Source organism: Dipodomys ordii, unplaced genomic scaffold, assembly GCF_000151885.1.
Source record: "Dipodomys ordii isolate 6190 unplaced genomic scaffold, Dord_2.0 Scaffold16, whole genome shotgun sequence".
NCBI classification, from domain to species: Eukaryota; Metazoa; Chordata; class Mammalia; order Rodentia; family Heteromyidae; genus Dipodomys; species Dipodomys ordii.
The window spans coordinates 10,241,438-10,260,391 of NW_012267232.1; the positions used below are offsets into that span (position 1 = coordinate 10,241,438).

The 18,954-nt window shown below is 37.7% G+C and overlaps 1 protein-coding gene across 1 annotated transcript in view; it reads right to left on the reverse strand.

Moving 5' to 3' along the window:
• Fam179b (family with sequence similarity 179, member B) overlaps positions 1–18,870 on the reverse strand; it is a 62,371-nt gene extending 43,501 nt beyond the window's left edge. Inside the window, 5 exon segments of the mRNA XM_013012291.1 lie at positions 481–743; positions 2,627–2,923; positions 3,860–3,997; positions 7,515–7,671; positions 16,623–18,870. Of these exon segments, the coding sequence (XP_012867745.1) occupies positions 481–743; positions 2,627–2,923; positions 3,860–3,997; positions 7,515–7,671; positions 16,623–18,668 (2,901 nt within the window). The 5' untranslated portion in view covers positions 18,669–18,870.
• Between the last annotated feature and the right edge of the window lie 84 nt (positions 18,871–18,954).

The window sequence follows — 18,954 nt, forward strand, 5'->3', positions numbered from 1 at the left end:
AAAAAAAAAAAAAAAGTTTTCTTTGGGGACTCCTTACTCTCCATTTCCTCACTCTGCCACATCCAAATGGAGAAACCTCTGGAAATATCAGGAAGTGGGGGTGTTCTTAAAAAATTATATACCTGATCTTGCAACGACCGCCAAAAAAAAAAAAAAAGAAATAAACATGACAAATTCTTCATTGAGTGTAATTAGTGCATTGATATATTGCTATATTATTATTCATATTTTTTAACTTAAAAAGGAAAGATACATGCAATTCTGGAAGGAAATTCAGTCTGTTACAGTAAATTATTCTAGGTAGTGAGATCTGATGTGATTAATTTTCCTTTCTGATAATTCACTGAATTTTCACATTGTCTATAATGAACATGAAATATTTTATAAATGAGAAAAAATGTTATGGGACACTTTCCTTAAGTAGCAACTATATTACAAAAATTATGTTTTTAAATTATTAAAATGATATATAGTTCTAACCTCTGCTTGATCGAAATCGTTATCTCTGAAATTTAATTCTGAAAGGTCAATTATAAAATTATCTTTTTCACTCTTCCAAATATCATCAGGCTCTTTCTTTTTTTGTCCCACTGTGCTTAAGTCAGCTTTATCAGGCAAAAGGCTGATTCCCCTTGGTATGGGAGGGACAGGCTTTGTCCCATTGAGGCCTCTTCGGGAAGATGGTGATCTCACCAAGGCAGGTGTAAGTTGAACTGGAGAAGGCTTTTCTTGATAATTTTCTCCTGAGCAAAAAATACAGGTTATTTTTTCCATAAAGTGTTTAGAATACAGTATTTTCAAGGCACATTCCATTTTATTAAAAATACTATTTAAAATGAGATAAAAGTATCAACATCATTTAATGAATATAACAAAAATTAACATGAAATTCTTTCACAATGCAAAAAACTATTATATACCAGGTTACACTGTACCTTATCATCATACATATCACCATGAACAATGTTTGTTATGATAAAAGTCCAAAATAAACATGAAGGGCTACTCTTCTGGTTTAATTACATAAGTAATATCTCAATAACTAATGTATGTGAAGCAATAATAATGGTCACTTGGGAAAGCAAGTCTCTACTTGAATGTTATTTTATTTATTTATGTTTTATAGTGCTGGGTAGCAAACTGAGAGCCTTATGGCTACTAGACAAGCCCTTTCCCACTGCGCCACAACCCTAGACCAAACAAAGTCTTAGCTCCTAATAAAGTATTATAGGAAAGGTAAAAAAAAAAATTAATAGGAGGCTGGGAAGGTGGCTCAGTGGTAGAGCGCTTGCCTTGCATGCATGAGGCCCTAGGTTCGATTCCTCAGCATCACATGAGCAAAAAGGAAAAAGCCGGAAGTGGTGCTGTGGCTCAAGTGGTAGAGCGCTAGCCTTGAGCTGAAGAGCTGAGGGACAGCGCCCAGGCCTAGAGTTCAGGCCCCACGACCGGACCCCCCCAAAAAAAAATTAATAGAAGGAAAAGAAAGTTCAATGTTAAAAGAAAGTGAAAGAATAAGAAATTGGCAGCCAGTGGCTCACATCTGTAATCTTAGCTTTTTAGAGGCTGAGATCTGAGGATTGAGGTTCAAAGGCAGCCTGGGCAGGAAAGTCCATGAGACTCCTATCTCCAGTTAACCACCAGAAATTGGAAGTGGTGCTGTGGTACAAAGTAGTAGAGTTGTAGCCTTGAGCAAAAGAGCTCAAGGACAGCACCTAGGCCCTGAGTTCAAGGCCCACAACTGAAGAAAAGAAAAGAAAAATAGGCAGTCAGCTGAGTTTGTTTCACCCCACAGTAACGCTGTGGGGTGAAACATTTTACCTCAGTGGCCAGGGACAGAAAAACTGTAAGATATGGATGATTCCTTTACACAGACTTTTCTTTCAAAAACTGGATTTGTTCTGAATGAACTCATACTCTAATTACATGGTTTTGAGATGGAATATTATAAAGAATATTTTAGTTTGTAATAAATAATAACCCTTCAAAATATAGTTAACATATAATAAATATTTAATGAGATAGGCATTAAATATAGTAAATAAAAATATAAACAATATTTTATATGTTTGCAGGCTCTTTAATAATACATGCAATATTAAAGTTTTATTACTTCTTTTTTTTTAAGAAGCTTTTGAAGTGTCAATATAAAAAAACCACATGACCATTTTGGCCAGATTTTATATTACACTATTTTATATATATATTATTAAATAGCTTCCTAAGCTGAGCACCAGTAGCTCACTCTACTACACTATTAAATAGATTCCTAAGCCAGGCACCGGTAGCTCATGCCTGTAATCCTAGCTACTCAGGAGGCTGAAATCTGAGGATAGAGGTTCAAATCCAGGGAAGTCAGTGAAACTCTTATCTCCAATTAACTGCCAGAAAATCTGAAGTGGCTCTGTGGCTCTGAAGAGCTCAGGGACAGCACCCAAGCCCAGAGTTCAAGCCTTATCACTGATCAAAAAAAAAAAAAAGTTTCCTAAATATTTACTAAGTCAAAGAAATAAAACATAATTCACCAGGTTTTAAAAAAAATCTAACACCTTTATATATTTAGTGTAAAATACTAATAAAATATGCAAATAAGTTTAAACAAAATACTGATTTTTACCATCATTTCTACCTGTAGGTTCAGATGAGTTTGGGCTGACAAGTTTTTTCTGTGGACTTGGCTTTGATGGTCCTTCAAAACTTTTAAGAGGCCAGGAATTTGAGATACTAATGGAATTATCTTGAGACTTCTTTGGAGATACATTAAGTGGAGATGTGTGCTTTGGACTAGCTCGAGGTGATGAGAGAGGATAGGATGGAAGAATAAAGGCTCCTGGATTTGGATTTGAGCCAGAGAATAATGAGGTATGTTCTACTTGATTACCAAATGTTGGCTGTGTCTTACTACTGAAATTTAGGCTAGAATACCCTGCAATAAAACAAAAGAGAAAATATTTATATATATATATATATATATATACACACATATTCTCAGAGCTTACAGTTAATTTTCTTTTCACATTCATATTTTCATCCCATATCCCATATTTTTATATGGTATTAGGTAAAGATCTAATTAAGTTTATATTTAACCCTTTGTATCTTCTAATATAAAGCTTTCTTAACCTATTGAAAATTTCCACTACATTTATAGATTACTTTTGCAAGTTACATACACATATATATCTGTCACCCACACATACACACAAATGCATGCCACACACATATGTACATACACACACATATCCAATACCCCAGAAAAGTTGTCTTCTCAGTAAATTATTCTCTCATAATAAATATAATCTGCAGTACTAAAATTGTTTTTAGTTTTATTGTACATATTTCTCTTAAAAATTTTATTTATGGGGCTGGGAAGGTGGCTCAGTGGTAGAGCGCTTGCCTTGAATGCATGAGGCCCTGGGTTCGATTCCTCAGCACCACATAAGCAGAAAAATAAAAAGCCGGAAGTGGTGCTGTGGCTCAAATGGTAGAGAGCTAGCCTTGAGCTGAAGAGCTGAGGGACAGCGCCCAGGCCCAGGGTTCAGGCCGCACGACCGGACTCCCCCACCCCCCAAAAAAATTATTTATATCTACTTTTCTTTGAGAATTTGCCTACATGTTTCCCATGTTTTACTTTCTCCTAATCTGTTTCATTCGTGGCAATGGTGGCCTCAAACCTGAACTCTCATGTCTCAATCTCTTGTGTATTAGGAGTATAGTCATGCACTAGCATCACATTATTAATAATATAACAAATAACACTTTTTTGTGATAAACAGAATTATATAAAATAACATACAAGCTAGTGTTGGAAATCATACATATTATAAAAAATAATGTTTCCAAATAAATTTGGGACTTATACCTTTATCTTGAGGACTGTTATTTGTCCCTAAGAATTGTAAGTCAGAATCCACACTGCCAGTTTTACCACATATCTGTGAAAATCCAAACTGCCCACATTTCCCAGTATGATTGGCCTGATGAGTTCCAGTAGCACCTTCTGAAGGAGGGAGAGGGGGAAAAACATAAAATAATCTTTATTTCCCAAGAATACCTTATTTAACAGATATAAGTACAGTGAGCCAGGCAGGCAGAAAAAAGATAAAGCTTTGGTACTGACAAACCTGATTGTGTAGGAGTTAATGTTCAGAAACACAGACTAGTAAAGGGCAAGAAAGAATAGGTATAGGTAAATTGAATAATATATACTACAGCAGTGTCTTCCTTCATTCTCTTTCTCACTATATTTCTTCTCACTATATCTTTCTTCCATATTATAGTACATATACCACCCTAAAAAGTTTTACTAAAGAACTCTTCTCTTTTCAAACACACTATACAACATTCCTGTAGTTTTCTCTCTTTCCCTTTCTCCCTTACTGACTTCATTCTTCCCTCCCTCCCTGTCTCTCTCCTCCTCCCTCTCTTTGAGATAGGGGCTTGCTATGTAGCATAGACTGGCCTTAGTCTCATCATCATCCTGCCTCAACCTCCCAAATCCTGAAATTATAGGCATGTACTACCATACCTGGACATTCATGTAGTTTCTAAGCTTATCCAGGCATTCCCCAAATCCCTTTCCTCCCCCATGACTAACCTGGATAGATAAAGAAGTTTATTTTTTTTAAAGCTTATAATGATGTCACTAATGTTCAGTTTGTTCAACTAAAAAATAAGGAAGTACTTTGTAATTCTAAAATTCTATGACTTATTCTCTCACTATGATTTCAATGTTCAGCATATCTTGTAGATTAATTCTCACATTCACACTTTTGGTCCTACTTCTATCCTGCTCATGATATTTCCTCCTGCCTCACTACAAGCCACAAAACCTCTATTTTCTTTAAAGTCTAGTTCAAGCTAACCTCTTCCTTTCTTGAGTTCTTATGATATTTATAAAACAATCTAGGGGATGGGAAAATGGCTCAGTGGTAAACTGCCTGCCTCGCATGCATGAGCCCAGGGTTCGAATCCTCAGCACCATATAGACAGATAAAGCGGCAAGTGGTGCTGTGGCTCCAGTGATAAGAGCACTAGACTTAAGCTGAAGAGCTGAGGGACAATGCCCAGGCCCAGAGTTCAGGCCCCACATCCGGACCCCCCCCCAAAAAAAATTTAACATCAAGTTATACATTACCTTACTCTGTAGTTGTTTAAAATCTGTACAATAAGTAACACGTTTTGCAATGGCAGAGGAGCTATAACACTTATAAAAATCTAAAACAATGGCATGAAAATAATACTGTACTTCTTTTCTCTATCAAATAAACTAGTCAATACATTTTCAAAATATGATGGAACTTTACTGCATAAAGGTCTATAAATTCTCCTAGAGGAATGATTTGTTGAATAGTAAAAAAAAAATCCAATACCTGCTAGCATTTGACTATTCAGTAAATGTTAAAATGTGCAAGATACTTCATCTTCATGTTCTAAAACACTTTCTGTTCCCACTGGCATCATTTCCCCAACATATTATTTTTACTCTCTTTCTCTTAATAGAAAAAGGAATACAAACACAAACCTAGAGATGTACATAGGCAAAGTATAGGAGCTGATTAACTTAGCATCATTTTTCTATACTTCTGGATATTAAGATCTTTTAAAATTATTTTTTTTGGCAGATTAGGGAGGTCTGGCACTTGTAAGGAACCATTTTAACCACATCTCCAGTTCTGAATGTTCAGTATTGAAATCCTTCTCTATTCTTCCTTTTCTTATTTTGTAAAAATTCATATGCACGACAATTTTTTTTCCTGTATTATTAGAATGTAAACTCAGGGCCTCACACTTACTAGGCAAGCCTTTTTTTTTTTTCTCTCAAGGCTAGTGCTCTACTACTTGAGCCACAATGCCATTTCTGGCTTTCACTGTTTTTGTGGTGCTAAGGAATTGAACCTAGGGCTTCATGCATGCAAGCACTCTGCCACCAAGCAACATTCTCAGTCCCTGCTGTGTTTATTATGGAAAAAAGAAGCTACTGACATAGGAAAAGAATAATCTTGAAGAGACCCTGATTTAGTATGACTGATGAAGATCATCTTCTTCTTCTTCTCCTCCTCCTCCTCGTCCTTCTCTTCTTCCTACTCCTGCTCCTCCTCCTGCTCCTCTTCCTTCTTCTTTTTTTTTTGTCGGTCATGGGGCTTGAACTCTGGGCCTGGGCGCTGTCCTTCAGCTATTCAGCTCAAGGCTAGCGCTCTACCACTTGAGCCACAGCGCCACTTCCAGTTTTTCTGTGGTGGTGCTGAAGAATCGATCCCAGGGCCTTATGCATGCAAGGCAAGCACTCTACCACTGAGCCACATTCCTAGCCCCAGTACTATTATTTCTTTAATGCCTTTTTAAATTGATATGGTCTAGGGTAATGTCCTCTGAACTACCATAATATTTACTTTCTGTAACATATATGCAATTGAACATCTTTTCAGTTGCTCTGAAAAATTATTTTTCTCTCCCTAGTCTACCAGCAAATAATATTAATTCTTCTTTTAACATACAATCAGAATACAAGCACTTCTCAACTACATTTCACTGCATTTGTTTTGATTAAAGCCTTCAGGTTTGAGACAAAGACTCCTAATCTGTTCTCCCTGTTTTGGCCCTTGTCTTCCTTTCACCTACTTTAAATATAGCATCCAAAATGAACCCAAAAAACATAAGGCAGTGCTATCACTTTTTCTCTTTAACTGCTTCTGACTCAGTATAAAATCTAGTTCATTCAATAGCCTAATGGCTTTTATAACAGTCCTCATTATCTTTGTAATTTTCGAATTCTCTTCCTCTTCATGGCCTCTTTAATGTCTCTCAAAAACGCTTTCTACACTTGTAAGTTATTTTGCTCTAACTACCCCCTTTTTGCTTTTCTCAATTTTAGTAATTAGTAGTTTGCTTCAAATACTCCCTTCTGAATATGGCTACCTTTCATTGTATTATTTATTTTATTTTTTTGTATGCTAGTATTAGGGCTTGAGTTTGGCCTTTTGCTCTAGCTCACAGCTGTCACTCTATCACTTGGGGCCATGCCTCTAGTTCCCAGTGCATGAATTAAAATAATTTCCATTGTATAACTTAAAATCGTTTCTTATCCATATTTCTCTTCGCTGTCTTATTTGTATCTAGCATCTTATTTAGCATCTATCATCATCTATCATGGCTTGCCTATCTGCTTTCCTCCCCAAATAAATTGCAAGCTTTCTAGGCAAAAAATTGTCCCATTTACTGAACAGTCAAATGCTAGCAGGTATTGGAATTTTTTTACTACTCATATTTTCTGCTATATCCTCAGAATTTAGAGAAGTACTGACACATAGAGTATTCAAAAATATGAGCAGTTTATTAGGTGAATATATCCCAAGATTGTTTCTTAAAAGGTTTCAATGAAAAAAGAGTATGTAGTGTTTTTCAGGTTTCAAATACTATTATATTTCAACTACTTATTAGATTAAAATTCTATAAACCCGTGAATGAACAATGAACTTCAGAGAAGTTCATATTCATTATCCTCAATTTTTACTTACCAACAGCACATACAGCAAGGGAATCTGGATTACAATCTCGATTACTCTGAAATAAATTTCTTGATACTCTTTTTCTACTGAAACATACATCATCATTGACTGGCATTTCTTGAGAAAACTTTACTTTTGGAGATTGAATGTGATCATAGGCTGAAAACTGTGAGAACACAAGAATAAGTTAGCAAATGTGAGTTGTCTACTCAGAAATATGACAAAGTAATTTAGATCAAATTATGAAATTCAAATTAGAAGAAAAATTTCATCAAATAAACCATAATTCACAATATTCACATGTAATATACTAACAGTAGTTTTAATTCCAAGATAATGCTATTTTTTTCCTCTTTCTTCTATGCCTCAACTCTTTACGTTCCACCATCATATTATCTGGTAATTTCAAAGAGAAATCAAATGACAAAAAAGGTGAAATGACAACTTAAGCTGAAATGTCTTACTTAGAAAAATAACCCTCTAAACTAGATTGAAGATCAATTAAGAACCAAGTATTCCTCTCTAGGATTCTTTCTGAGGCAGATTTACTATCCATATTCTGCAGCCCAAATATAAATATAAATAGCCTGGTAACTTATGTTCCCATAAGAGATTCTCTCATAATAGGTCTCGTAGTTAATTAAATCAATTACATAGAGGCTAGAGGTATAGCAGTGTTAGCATATGTGAGGCCATGGTTCAATCCCTGGTACCAAACAGTGCCTAATAAGAATTAAATTCTCTCCACTGATTTCATAGTTATATACATTACCCTCAACTTCTTTTTGAAATACTATACATAATTGTAATTCAACTTTTATAATGGTCTTAAAGGGATTATAATAGTCTTATAATAATCTTAAAAAGGGAGTCTTACAATGCCACAAATTTTATAATGCTTAAGACATCAGTTTATAATTTCAGGCCCTTTGTAAACTGTAAAAATTTCAGATTATACAAAATTGAATTAGTAAACTCCTTATATCCTGAATAATTCATAATAAGGTAAAATACAGTGAACACCAAGTATATTTTAATAACTTAATAATTTAACCTTGCCTCTTATATTTGTATAAAAAGCCACCAAATGAACATGCTAAAGAATATATAAATACCTTTGGATGATGCTAATACATATGCTTGTTTTTGCTATTTCAATAATTATAAAAAGGACAAATCCTTTTCATAAATTTTATATAATTCCACAAAATGCATATTCATAGATAAAATATACTTTTGGTTTTCTCTGTGTCTTAGAGGAAACAAAGGTTAAGAGGAAACAATTGACAATTCTTTGTCAACTAAATTTTTTTTAAGAGTTTCATATCCATGTTGAATGTGGAATGATCCAAAACTGATGTTGCCATTGGTGAAGAATTCTGCACAATTGAAGTATGTTCTCTTTAACTATGACTGATAGAACTTCAAAGCGATATCTTGGTCCTTTTGTACTTTAAGGATTACATGGAGTCTGGGTAAGGTAATATATATTCCCTCTACCCTTCTACATTATGATCATTCACTAGGGCATTACCTCTCAAGGATTCTACAACTTTCCATAGCACCAATCTGGGGGTCAAGCCTTTAATCACCAAAGACATATAAGGACATATAAACAACAGCATATAGCTAACTCAAACTTAAACTTACCATGATCCCAATGCTTACCTTAACATTTCTCTTATTAATACCTATAACTTATCTACCATTTATACCTGAAAGGACTACCAAATAATAATCTTCAATTTCCTTGTTAGCCTATAAAATAACAGAACATAAATTTTCATTTGATCTACTTTTCTACCTTTTGAGTATTTAACTGCTACAATATAAATCCAGCTATCTTATTTTTCTCTATTAAAGATGATTCTCATGAATCAGCTTTCAAACTCTAATAGGAAGTAGAATATTTAAATTTTAAAAAAGAAAAAGAAAAAAAACCACAACCAACAACCTAGAATACTAAACTCTGGAAAATTGTCCTCAAAAACAAAGGACATTCTATGGAGAGAGATAATGTAGTTGAATTGTCAGGTATTTGCAAAGGAATGTCACGTTATGGGAAGCCATTTTGATTTTTAAATAATCTGTAAGCCTTAAATGAGTGACAGAAGTGGTAGCTTATTAGGATCCAGTTAGTGAACATAAGGATAAGATGTATTTGATGTATTTTCACTAAGTGGTTAACCTTAGTCAATACCTTTATCTTTCATTTTAAAGAAATAAACCACTTTTGGATCTGTATGGGACATTCTAGTATTAACCAAATAAGGTGAGATTAGTCGTACCTTGGGAAGGTCTACACAGGCTTACGATTATTCAAGTCCATTGATCGTGAGAAATGATGTTTGATGAAATAAAATGTGCGTGATAAGTGATGACTAGGGCAGAATGAATTTAGAAAAGAAAAAAAATGGAAGGTAGTGGTGACTAGACACCTAACAGATCCTGTTAAACTAAATACTTTAGTGTGTTGGTATAGGGATTTATGTTTAGTCTAATTTAGACTAATTAATCCATAACATATTTATAGTCTATAATTATGATGGCATTATTTTATCTGAAGGAAAGGTAGTAAATACAATAATAAATGCAAACCCTATTTTTTTCTCTAGTTAATGTACTAAATGATGGAAAATACATTTAAGGGCATTTGACTCAATGTAAAGAAAGTGCTGGGAGCTGGGAAGGTGGCTCAGTGGTGGAGTGTTTGCCTTGCATGCATGAGGCCCTGGGTTCAATTCCTCAGCACCACATAAACAGAAAAAGCCAGAAGTGGGCGCTGTGCTCAAGTGGTAGAGCACTAGCCTTGAACTAAGAGCTGAGGGTCAGTGCCCAGGTCCAGAGTTCAGGCCCCACAACTGAAGGGAAAAAAAAAAGTGCTAAAATTCTCATTTCATAAAGTTAAGGTAACAGTAATTGCTCTCTTTCCTTATGCTCTGTAAACAGGCAAGTCAACACCCCAAATTTTAAATATTTGAATCCTATATGAGACTATTTATAAATATGTTCTATATACGATTGTTTAGAATAAACACTATCATATTAAAAAAAAAACAAAGGACAAAAAGACATTCACAGACAGAAATTGAGGCCGGTAGGACCAATTTGTCAGTAAGATCTAATCGGCAAGAAATGTTAAAAGTCTTTCAGATAGAAAGAAAATTATACAGGTCAAGAAGAGGTTTGTGAACAAAGAAAGTATTTGAGAAGTGAGAAAAATAAAGGCTTCTTTTTTTTCTTTTTTTTTATCAGTTGTGGGCCTTGAATCTGGGCCTGGGCACTGTCCCTCAGCTCTTCAGCTCAAGGTTAGTGCTCTACCACTTGAGCCACAGCGCCACTTCCAGCTTTTTCTGTTTATATGGTGCTGAGGAATCAAACTCAGGGCCTCATGAATGCGAGGCAAGCATTCTACCACTGAGCCACCTTCCCAGCCCTTATTTTTTCTTAATTTTAATTAAGAATACTTCACAATAATAGCAACATAGTATTTGATTATGATTATGTATGCTTACTGGGGCTGGGAAGGTGGCTCAGTGGTAGAGCGCTTGCCTTGCATGCCTGAGGCCCTGGGTTCAATTCCTCAGCACCACATAAGCAAAAAGGAAAAAGCCGGAAGTGGCGCTGTGGCTCAAGTGGTAGAGTGCTAGTCTTGAGCTGAAGAGCTGAGGGACAGCGCCCAGGCCCAGAGTTCAGGCCCCACGACTGGACCCCCCCGCAAAAAAAAATAATGCTGGGCGCTGGTGGCTCACGCCTGTAATCCTAGCTACTCAGGAGGCTGAGATCTGAGGATCGCGTTCAAAGCCAGCCCGGGCAGGAGAGACCGTGAGACTCCTATCTCCAATAAACCACCAGAAAACCGGAAGTGGTGCTGTAGCTCAAGTGGTAGAGCGCTCGCCTTGAGCTGAAGAGCTGAGGGACAGCGTTCAGGCCCAGAGTTCAGGCCCCACAACCAACCAAAAAAAAAATGTATGCTTACTATGAGGGTATGTGTACATGTACATTGAAAACTCTAAGGTAACTTTAATTGATATGTTATAAAACAAAGAGAGTCTTACAAAAGTTCTCAAAAGCACTAAAGGCAAAAGAATTTTGAAGACAAAAATCAAAGAACATGAGCAACACAAACATGGTAGGTATTTATCAATAATCACTTTAAATTTAAATGTTTTAAAATACATGAGTTCAAAGGCAGACATTTTCAGAGTAAATATTAAAGAAAAGATAACTATATGTTGTCTATAGGAAACGTTAAAATGATATAGATTAAAAGTAATGATAAAGACAGGTGCTGGTGGCTCACACATATAATACTAGGTCTAAGGATCACCACTGAAAGCCAGCCTAAGCAGGAAGGTCCATGACACTCTCATCTCTAGCTAACCAGAAAAAAAGCCAGAATCAAGGCTGTGGCTCAAGTGGTAGAACACCAGTCTTGAGCGAAAAAGCTAAGGGATAAGGCCCAGACCCTGAGTGCAAACCCACTACTGGCACACATACACACACAAAAAGAAATAAACTTACAATTCCAACATATTGAAAGACTTACAATTCCAGCATAAACTAGTAGAGATACTATCAATATATTGGACATACTGACATTTATAGGTAACTTCCTTCAAAAATAGATTACATAATCTCAAACTCACATGGAACATTCACTAAGACACACTACCTTTGTCTAGATACTAACAAATTTTAAAGACCTGAAATGATACAATAACAGATCTCAAACCACAAAAGAATTAAGCTAGAAATCAAAAGGAGAGAGAGAACACTAGAAAATCCCCCAAATATTGGAGATTAGCAATACATTTGTAAATTATGCATGGGACAAAATAAATATCTCAAATGAAATTTCAAAACTAAGAACAGAAATCAGTGTAAATAGAAAATCAAGAAACATCAGGAAATAAGTTGTGGCTCAAGTATTAATAGCACCAGCTTTGAGTGAAAAAGCTAATAAGCAAGAGTGTAAAGCCCTGAGTTCAATCCCCAATGACAACAATAACAATAATAATGGGATTCTATAAGCAAATATATTTCAAAAATTTGGTAACTTGTATGAAATGGGCCAATTCCTTAAAACAGAATATAACAGCTCACACAGATACAATAAATTTGAGCATGTGTGAAGAAATCAAGTAAATAATCATCTTCCAAAACAGAAGTACCAGTTTTGGATGTATTTATTAGTGAATGCCTTTTTTTTTTTAGCAGTCCTGGAGCTTGAACTCAAGGCCTAGGCTGTACCTGAACTTTTTTGCTCAAGGCTAGCACTCTACCACTTGAAGCCATACCACTTCTGGTTTTATAGTGGTTAATTGGAGATAAGAGTCTCACGGATTTTCCTGCCTGGGTTGGCTTTGAACTACAAGTCTCAGATCTCAGACACCTAAGAGCTACAGTTAGAGGCATGAGACACTAGTACCCAGCTTCTACAGATCATTTCTGAGCAAGGAATTATGACTTGATTCCTGGTATGTTAAAATTTCACTATAGAATCTTTGAAATGTAAACTTTTTTTTTTCAGGTAAGGGGTAAGTTTATTAATCGTTCCGGCTGGCACCAGGCCATGTTGGCCCTCCAAGCGATGGGGAAAGGCCTGGGAAAGAGAGAGCTGGGAAAGAGCTAGGAAAGAGCTAGAAAGGCCTGATTCTTGCTTTGGCCAGTACCAGAATCTTCTTAATAATATACACACTGACATCTTAGACTTTATATATATTTTATATATAACAAACAGTCTTAAAGATCAGTCTTAAGGATCAGTATCTTAGTAATATACACATGGACATCTTAGACTTTATAACAATTAGTCTTAAGGATCAGTCTTAAGAATCAGAAAATCATCTATTACTTGGTTTACAATATATAACAATAATCAGATAACCAGATTATATACGAAAATTATTATTTTTTAAATACACATTCTGGGATTGGAAAGAAGCACTGAGAACACAGTTCACCACTACCTATATAGGTCTACTGCAAACAAATGCAAATTTATTACAAACAGATTATATAATGTTACAAAAATGGCATATGCATTCAGTAGAAAACATAGTTTGTGTGTTGATCTTGTTCCCTGCTAGCAATAATACTCTTTCACAATTCTGGGTTGTGGCAGTGGACTATAGCTCTCAGTTAGGTACAAAATCATGAGTGTGAATAATCATCAATATTATTTAACAGGTAGTTATTAGGTTATTGGGCTAGTACAGGATATGCCAGAAGTGGAACTATGGCTAAAGTAGTAGGGTTTTAGCAAAATAAGCTCAGGAACAGGAGTACCCTGTCCCTAAGTTCAAGCCCTAACACCAGCACCAAAAAGGAAGGGGGGGTGGGGTAGAGGATGTGACACTGGGAACTAGGGTTTCATTATGTGAGGAGGGAAATATAATAAAAGGTAAGAACTCTTTGTTCTGAATATGAATTGGAGGTATTAATGTGAACTCAATAAAAGAGGAGAGCAAAGAGCTCCCTCATTTTTCCATGAAAAGAGCCAATCTGCAATGGCAAGAAATAGCAATAAGCAAATTTATACCTAGATTTGATTTTAAACCAATAAAAGTACCAGATATAGCTGGGTAGGATACTGTGTATGTGTGTATACATATATATACATATATATATATATATATTCACATATGTATTTTTTTTTTGGTCGGTCATGGGGCTTGAACTCTGGGCCTGGGCAATGTCCCTCAGCTCTTCAGGTCAAGGCCAGTGCTCTACCACTTGAGCCATAGCGCTACTTCCAGTTTTCTGGTGGTTTATTGCAAATAAGAGTCTCATGGATTTTCCTGCCCAGGCTGGCTTTGAAACATGATCCTCAGATCTCAGCCTCCAGAGTAGCTAGGATTACAGCCACCAGCGCCTGGCACTATATTATATTTTAAGTCAAAGAGTGCTCAAAGATTTAAAAGTCATGCTTAAAACACAAAGAAGCCAGCAATTAGTCAAACAATTTTAGTATCATATAAATCAATTCTTATTATTAAAATTTAAGATGTATATAATTACAACAGAAGAAACAAAGTCTCAGGTAATAAATACTTAAGAATTTTATTATTTATTTATTTATTTATTTATTTTTGGTGGAGCTTGAAATCAGGGCCTGGCCATGGTTCCTGAGCACTTTTGCTCAAGGCCAGTACTCTACTACCACTTTGCACCACAGCTTTGCTTCTGGTTTTTGAGTGGTTAATTAGAGATAAGAGTCTCAAGGAGACTTTTATAACCAGGCTGTATTCAAACCGCTATTCTCAGATCTCAGCCTCCTGAGTAGCTAGAATTACAGGTGTGAACCACCAGTGCCCAGTATTTATTTATTTACCATTTTTATATCACTCAATTTAATAAATTGTACAATAATCCTTAATGAATGTTAAAAATAGTGAGTAAAGAGTTGTTGAGGTCTTTATAGGTTTCTACAGACCATGCGTTAGTTATAAAAAGTATGCCTTTACAATGAATCTAGTTCTCATTACCTTAATCAAATGATAAAATTAAACACCACTAAAATTGGGAACCTGGTATTTGTGTCATAATGTATTGTACTATAAAATTCACATTACGTACTGCCTATATCACATTTTCACTAAAAATATTTATTTTTACTCTATAAGAAAACAATCAGGTAAATTTCAAGATGTGAGACATTCTACAAACAATTACCATAGACTCTTGGGTTAAAAAAAGTGAATGTCAGGAAGAAGAAAAAAAAGAAGTAACATACACGGCTAGGGACATGATGCTACATTAAAACAAACAAACAAAAAACCCTATATGAACCATAACTGGATCCTAGAGGACACAGTAAAACAAAAACTTTATGACACTTAGGGGAAATTTTGAAAAATTTAAATGCAAGCTATCAGGTATTATTGAATTACTATTAATATTATAAGGCATGACAACAGTCACAAAGAAACTGTTATTCTTAGGGTACATATGTTAATATATTTACAAGTGAAATTCAATATATGTGCAATTACTACCAAATGGTTCAGCAAATATGGAGCAAAATGGCAAGATGTTAACATGTGGTAAATATAAACAAAGTATATGAGTACTTATTGTAGACTTAACTAAGCTAAATATTTGTAAAAATGTACACATACACACAAATATACACACACATACATGTGGCATGAGTCACTAGTGCCTGGCAACATTTGTAATTTTTAAAGCAAAAGCTTTGGCCAGGCACAGGTGGTACATGCCTGTAATCTTAGCTATTCAGGAGGCTAAGATAGCCCAGGCATTAAAGTCTGTGAGAATTTTTTTTTTCCTTTTTCTGGTCGTGGGGCCTGAACTCTGGGCCTGGGTGCTGTCCCTGAGCGCTTCAGCACAAGGCTAGTGCTCTATCACTTGAGCCACAGCACCATTTCTGGCTTTTTCTGCTTATATGGTGCTGAGGAATCGAACCCAGGGCCTCATGAATGCAAGGCAAGCACTCTACCACTGAGCCACCTTCCCATCCCCGAGTCTGTGAAATTTTATTTCCAATTAACCATCAAAAAGCCAGAAGTGGCTGAGCACTAGTGGCTCTTGCCTGTAATCCTGGTTATTCAGGAGGCTGCTGAGTTCTGAGGACTGCAGCTCCAAATCTCAATTCCCAGGCAGGAAAAGCCATGAAATGCTTCCAGATGTGGAGCTGTGGCACAAGAGGTAAAGTGCTAGCCTTGAGCAAAAAAGCTCAGGGACAGTCAGTACTCTCAAAGGTCTATTCTAGCACTTACCAAGTATGTCAACTGCTGGTTTATAGGTCTGTTCTTTTCCTTAAATAGTGTGGAACTAGTTTCAACTTCATTTCCAGAATTTAACTCCTATCTAGCACCTACTAGTTTCAGTGTTGATCGTATGAATTTGGTGAATGACACGCCAAAGTGATAAAGCAAGATCCAAATCCAGCAAAGTCCTTATTACATGGCGTCTCCAATTCTAATCAAGAAAGCTCTAAAATAGTCTTAAGTATCTTGTACCACAGATATCCTCTTCAGCATTTAACTTAAAATAACAACCTTCAGAAACAGCCTCATCTTTAAGTCATTATGAGCCTATTTTCATTTTAAATTCTTTCAGTCTTATTTCGAGAATATTAAAAAAGCATACCTGCTCTGTATCGTTGGAACTGGAAGTTTGGTTGTCTCCAACGACCCCATGTTGCTCATTTTCCCATGGTAATTTATTTTTTCCTTTTCCTGCACTTAATACCCGTCGGGTAAAGATAGTTGGACTATAAGAGCCATACATTTGCATATTGTCCCTCGTGTGGTCACCGCAGTGGCAGTGTGCACTCTGAGTTCTGTTACCAGACAAAAGCCAGTCTGTATCTGCTCCATGTGACAAATGGCTTGACCTCCCCTGAGCAGAAGATGGCATGAGTATTGCATACTCTACAAATCCTTGTTCTGTTAGCTTTGGTAGGGTTTTCCTAGCCAATCTGGCCTGCACAGCATTCATCACTCCATCTCCATTATCTTGCAATTCAACAGTATCTACAGCTTTAAAAAGGATGCTGGTTTTACTTGAGCCCATTGATGATGCCAACACTGCAAAAGCTTCTAGAGCTGCTTGGCGTACCCTGCGTTTGCTATCTACAAGAGCTGGGGCAAGAACAAAGGATAGTTTGGATAAGTCAAAATCCTCACTGGGATAAGTCAGGAGAGAGCAGATGCAAATGTTCACCACCTCCTCTCTTACTCTGGAATGCTTGTGTTTAAGATGTTCCAGCAGTAAACAAAGCACCTGTTGCGGACCTACTTCCTTCATTAGCTTGAGGAAGATCTTCATATATTCCTGTTTGATCACCAACTTGTTGTCTGCCAGCACTTTGACAGAAGCTGCTATAACTGGCCCCAAGAACTGTTGTACTTGTCCTCCAAGGCGAACCACCAGTAAATGCAGAACTTGAAGTGTGCCGTGGACCACTTTGAAGTTAGAGTCATCTAACAAATTATACAACAAGCTGATGAAACCAACAAGACTAGAATGAGGGGTAGAACTAGGGTTAAATTTTCCCAGCACCTGTTTTAGTTCTTCAACAGCCTGAGTCCGGTTCTTGTAGTCTTCCTGATCCAACAATCTTGCATGCAGCTCCTGCGGAATAATCCCAAATTTAAGATTGCTATTGGAGAGAGTCAACGCAGAGGGGGCAGGATCCTCAGGAAATCCGGCGGCTTCTAATTCCAAATAATAAGGAACTTGACTTCCAAACTGGGACTCCAGGCGGCGATTGTACTGTCTCCTCAGAGCAGATGGCAGCCGAGAAATATAGGATTGAAACCTTTCTTGTCCAAGTCGCTCCCCGATTTGTTGAAGTGCGGAGAAGGCGGTCTCAGATTCATCTTCTATCTCCTGACTGCCGAGCTTCCGGGCTAGAGAAATTACCACCTCGGTGAGATCCAAGCCCAGCAAAAAATCCTCAGGAGTCAGCAAGATAGGGAGGAGGAGTGCAGTAGAAACTCTAAGCCTGGCATCGCTACTTTCTAGACCTTGTTGTATAAGCGTGCTCAGCACCTGTGCAGAACTACGTTTCAGACAGACGTGTAGGATCTGCAGCGCATCTTTCCGCAGGGCTGGGATGTCTTCTCTCAAGGAGACGACCAGTTGAGGCAGAAGTGCTAAACTAAAGGCCTCCTCTAGCTGGCCGGCCTCCCCCTGACCCCGGAGAACGTCTGAGAGAAGTTGCAAGCAGAGTCGCTTCTCGTCACCACCTCCTTCCACCAGCACGCGGCCCAAGGCCCGATACAACGCTTCTTTGCGTCGGGGAAAGCCGAGTCGGCCGCCCCGCCGGGGCAAAGCAGCTTGCAGAGCCTGGAAGGCCTCGGAAGGTTCCGGTACCGTGCGCAAGAGTTGAAGGAGCCGGGTCTCCTCTTCGTCGCCCCCTGACAAACCACCGCCAGGTCCAGACCAGCTACTCGTGACGGGCTCCGCCGGCAACAAGAGGGTCGAGGCCAGAGTGGAAGGGGTCGAGGGGCAGGAACCGTGGTCCCCGGCAGCTCCGCGGCAGTAGAAGTGTTTCTCTCCTCTCATGATGCCCCTAGCTCGAGTACCATCAGTCTCTGGGACGGAAGGACGACTGAGGCTCTGGAGGGGACAGGCGAAGGGGGTGGGAAGGAGCGGCAGGAGCAGCAGCTCGGAAGAGGCGGCCGCCATGGAGGGTCCTCAGGTAGCGGTGGCTGGAGGGAACCATGGCCGTCTCCGAAAGGCGCTCAGTCTTCGTCTCCCAGCCTCGCAGTGCCTCTCCAGGTCGCACGTTGCAGAGGAGGAAAAGGAACAGCTTCAGTCAGCTGCCAGTCCGCCTCCGACTCTAGGAGGCAGCCTTTAGCAAAATGGCCCCTGCCTGAGCCCCAGACCCCACAGCAGCCACCGGGCGTCACCAAGAGCACCACGTGACCAAACTGATCGCTTCCATGGTGATGTACCCAGCGCGGGCCGATGA